The 4,447-nt window shown below is 44.1% G+C and overlaps 1 protein-coding gene across 1 annotated transcript; it reads right to left on the bottom strand.

Moving 5' to 3' along the window:
* Positions 1–337: 337 nt before the first annotated feature.
* LOC103999673 (enoyl-CoA delta isomerase 1, peroxisomal) lies at positions 338–1,409 on the bottom strand. The gene has a single exon (XM_009421485.3). The coding sequence runs from the start codon at positions 1,305–1,307 to the stop codon at positions 567–569; it is 741 nt and encodes a 246-aa protein (XP_009419760.2). The 5' UTR covers positions 1,308–1,409; the 3' UTR covers positions 338–566.
* Between the last annotated feature and the right edge of the window lie 3,038 nt (positions 1,410–4,447).

Raw genomic sequence — 4,447 nt, forward strand, 5'->3', positions numbered from 1 at the left:
AAAACAAACTTCGATCTAGACAATTAATACTAAGCATTAATCAAGTTGTCCGGCATGTCATTGGTCTCTCAACGCTTCGTCCAATTCTTCGGTGCATCGTCCTCTCCTACGACCTATTGCCCAATTGGCCAATTGACTCCGCAACTCCGATATCCTTGGTGCAATATCCGCTCTTCTTGGCCCAATGCCTGAATCCACGGCCCGAAGCCTTTTGTCGATATGTCGACCGATCTACCGGCCCGATGTCCAATCTTCTGACATGTTCCTCCGGCCCAACATGATTTTTCTTGTTCTAATTGTCTCATTCTAATCGAAGCATCCTGTGTGACTCAAAACATAGATTAAAATATAAATATAATTATCAATTGATTTCATCGTTCAGATTCAACACGTTGAATTCAGCGACACCACTCCGAAAAGGCAAATATTATGCAGCAAACGGCGCAGAGATTAACGTAAATAGGTTCCTTCCCGGTCATCACAGTAGCATTTGACCATATCAGATCAACAGCTCAATCATTCATTATTCCATGCTTATAACACAGTCTCTTACCCGGTCAACGGATTCAGAGCTTGGAGGCTGCCTTCTTCATCTCCGCATCCTCTTCCTCCACCGCTACCCCGATCCCTCTGCATGCCTCACGAAACACCCCCTTCCTTATCGAGGCGTACACCTCGCCGTCCCAATTCCTGGCCGCCAGTTCCTCCCCCATCGCCACCGCCGCCTCCACCGTCTCCGCAGCCCCTTCCACCGCCCGATAGACGATCCCCCTCGCCGCCGCTTCCGCCGCCGTCATCCTCTTCCCCCGCAGCAGCAAGTCCCGGCGCGTCCTCGGGTCGGCGATCTTGGCCCTCATCACGGCCATGATGTTCTCCGTGATCGGCAACCCGATGTCGATCTCGCTCATGTAGAGGAACCCCCGGTCGGCCCGCATGACCACATAGTCGTGGCTCAGCACGAGGAAGCACCCGGCGGCGGCGGCGTGGCCGGTGACGGCGGCGATGGTGGGCATGGGGAGGGAGAGGAGGTCGGCGATGGTGCGTTGCAGGGCGGGGACCATCAGCGGGGCGCGGTCGGAGGGGGAGACCCTGGCCCAGGCGAGGTCGAAGCCGTTGGAGAAGAACTTGCCCTCGGCGGCGACGACGAGGGCGGCGGATCCGCCCGACGCCGCGGCGTCTGAGCGGACGCCGGCGAGGGCGGAGCGGATGGCGTCGAGGAGGGCGGGGTTGAGGCGGTGCTCGTCGGTGCCGGCGAGGGTGAGGAGGTACACCCGCCCACGCTTCTCCACTCTGCACATTTCCGCCATCACCACCTACGAATGGTCTCGTGAGCGATCACGAGTCACGACGACCGTACTTGTAGCCGCCAAGGGTAATGTATTCTAAAACCATGTGGCTCCAACACAGTGGATGCGAGCCAGCCGCCGTGACGGCAGCAGCCAATCAGCAAACGGCACCGCCGTCGCGGAGTCAGGTAAAGGGGTTTGCTGGAACGTCGAAGTCATCGAATCCAACTTCGATGGCGTCTTGGCGGTAAAATCCAGTATAGAATTGGGTTTGGACTTGAGGGGAATATTGAGGAATGGAATATAAGGTGATATTTATCACCGTATCTTTGTTCCAATCAGGAAGGGGACTAAAATTGATGCAATCCATATATGCTAACATAGGGGGGATGTCGTGATTTTTCCGTTTATAAGGGAATTTCATGGATCCCATCATCCCAAATCTTCTTCTACGAGTAAAGGGATATCGGACATGGTATAGCTTAATCCCACCATACGAGAACGCCTAATGTAAAACATGTAGAATGTAAAGGTATTATTGAGAGATCTTAAAAGAGCTAAAAGGGGAACAATCATAATCAATTGTGAGGTTACGATCCAAAATATATAAAAAATAACATAAGATTAGTCCCACTATAATGATAAAAATTAAAAAATCAATTTAATTATATTAGATTTGATTCATAACTTAATGGATGATAAAAAAGAATGTCTTTCTTTAATTATCTTCTCCAGGTTAAGAAACTTATGATAAGCTCTTTCGTTGGATTTGGGTTGAATCTGAATTTATTAGAACAATCAAAGTACGAAGTAACATTACTCCTATTAGAAAAAAATGTTATTGACGTCTTGGTCAACCTGATGTGGTTTGAACTTGTGTGTATAGGATTATCCAAAGTATCTTCAAGATGGTAACGTTGTGCTCCCAAGGTGAATGTATTGTACTCCCGAGGTAGAAGTAATATGCTTCCAAGGTGAAAGTACTATTCTCCCGAGGTGGAAGTCCTATGCTCCAAAAACCAAAGTTGGGGGAGGTTTCCCAACCTGGTCCCTCTGACGCTCTAGTTAGTAATCCGAAATCTCTAAAGGTGAGTTCAGTATTAAAGAAAGGAGATAGCTTTCCCATTTCCCTATTTAGAATGCATTTTTATACTATGAAGAAGGAGAAAAAGTTTGTGATGGCCTTCCTTATCATAAAGGAAGAGAAGGGAGTTTAGGATTGTCTTCCTTGTCATAATCAATGAGAAGGAAGCTTGTGTTTTTGCTTCGAATCTTTGTATATTAGATGGACGGAGGATGACTTATATCTCTCATAACAACCACGTGTCAGTTGATGATAGATTCTCCATCATTTATCCTCCTTGAAGGTGTATTTACGAGAAGGATTCAAATGCATCATTTGGTTTTTTCGAAATGCGAGTGTTTGGGATCTCATCTTGCGGGTTGAGTTTTTTCGATTCAGGTGTCTCAGGTATATTGAGCTTGTGTTTCTACTATAGCGAATGCCTTTTGGTGGGTCAGGGTTTTCCTTAACTCGTGCGTCTTAGGCACATTTGGCTTTGTGCCTCCGTCGTAACGGATTTACCTCGGCGTTGGTCGAGTTTCATGATTCGCATATATTGGGCAAATTTGGTCTTATGCCTTCGTCATAGTGGATTCATCTTGGTGCCGGTTGGTTTTCTCGACTCATATGCCTCAGGTATATTTGGTCTTATGCCTTCGCTATAGTAGAGATTTACCTTGGCATCGATCGGGTTTCCTATCTCACGTGCCTTAAGCATATTTGGCTTGTGCCTCTACCGTAACATATTTACCTTAACAACCATTAGGTTTCCTGACTCACACACATTAGATACATTAGTCTTGTGCCTCTACTATAGTGGATAACGAATTTACCTTGGTGTCGATTGGGTTTTCCAACTCATACACTTCTGGCACATTTGGTCTCATGTCTCAATTATATTAGATTTATCTAGGCATCAGTCTAGTTTTCTGACTCATACTCCTTGGGCACATTTGGCCTATGCCTCCATTATAATGTATTTTATTAGGAAACCTTGGAGAGCATCACATGTTAAATCTTAAATTTTGATGATAAAATCAATTGATAAGCTTATGATCTAATATGCATCTTAAGTAATGCAGGACTAGCTTTGATCATGGAAAGACAATTTAATTAAAGCATGAATAATCAATGTTGAACTGAAGTAGAACATATCAAAAGATTGGACGTCAAGCCGAAGGATCGGTCGATGTGTCGACAAAAGGCTTCGTGCCATGAGTTCGAGCATCGAGCCAAGAAGATTGAATATTGCGCCAAGGAGATCAGATATTACAGGAAGACAATATATTGATTGGGCAATATGCGGAATGAGAGAATGATGCACCGAAGTGTTGGATAAAGTGTTAGATGAATAAATGACATATCGGACAACATATGATTAATGCTTTGTAATAATTATCTAGATTAAAATAGTTTTATGTCTAATTGAGTCGGTATTGGAGAGAAACAATGCCAACTCAATTAGGGGCCAATTGGCCTGAATCAAGGTTGAATTGGGCCTGTTGTTTGGTTCATTCAATATCCTATAGCAAGGTCTAGCGATGGTATAACATCCCACTAGTCCCATATCGGAAGTGGGCAATGAGTATGATTGGCTTATATGGGCCTAATGAGTGTACTATGTTAATTTTCATTTAAGCATTTTCGTCTATGGTTGAAGGATCAAAATGAAGTTATTGATTAGTTGGCTCATCAAACCCGGGTCATGATAGATAGTACCACCCAGACACAAAGATTGTGTTAGGCGATGGTGCCACTAGATTGGGCAGTAGTACCACCCAAAGAGTACTAGCGGTGGTACCACCAGAACCTCAAAATCTCGGGGATTCAAATGAATTAGGGGATATGATTTCATTGAACGAAATTTTTAAACTGACTCTCTATTTAGTTTAAAGCCTACGAAAGATGGCTTTTTTAGGCTTTTAATGTTCAATGGGATGGACTACACATATTAGAAAACTCGAATGAGAGTTTTCTTGCTTTCTATAAATTTCAATTTATGGAACATTATTAAAAGCAATTTTGAAAAGTTTTTTAAAACAATAAACGAATGCAATGATTTAGAGAAGAAGACTTTTCTTTAAATGTTAAAGCGATG

The sequence above is a fragment of the Musa acuminata genome, unplaced genomic scaffold (assembly GCF_036884655.1).
Source record: "Musa acuminata AAA Group cultivar baxijiao unplaced genomic scaffold, Cavendish_Baxijiao_AAA HiC_scaffold_1138, whole genome shotgun sequence".
NCBI classification, from domain to species: domain Eukaryota; kingdom Viridiplantae; phylum Streptophyta; class Magnoliopsida; order Zingiberales; family Musaceae; genus Musa; species Musa acuminata.

Excerpts from the sequence above, each read along its gene's own strand:
- LOC103999673 (XM_009421485.3), bottom strand. The coding sequence starts at position 1,307 with ATGGCGGAAATGTGCAGAGTGGAGAAGCGTGGGCGGGTGTACCTCCTC.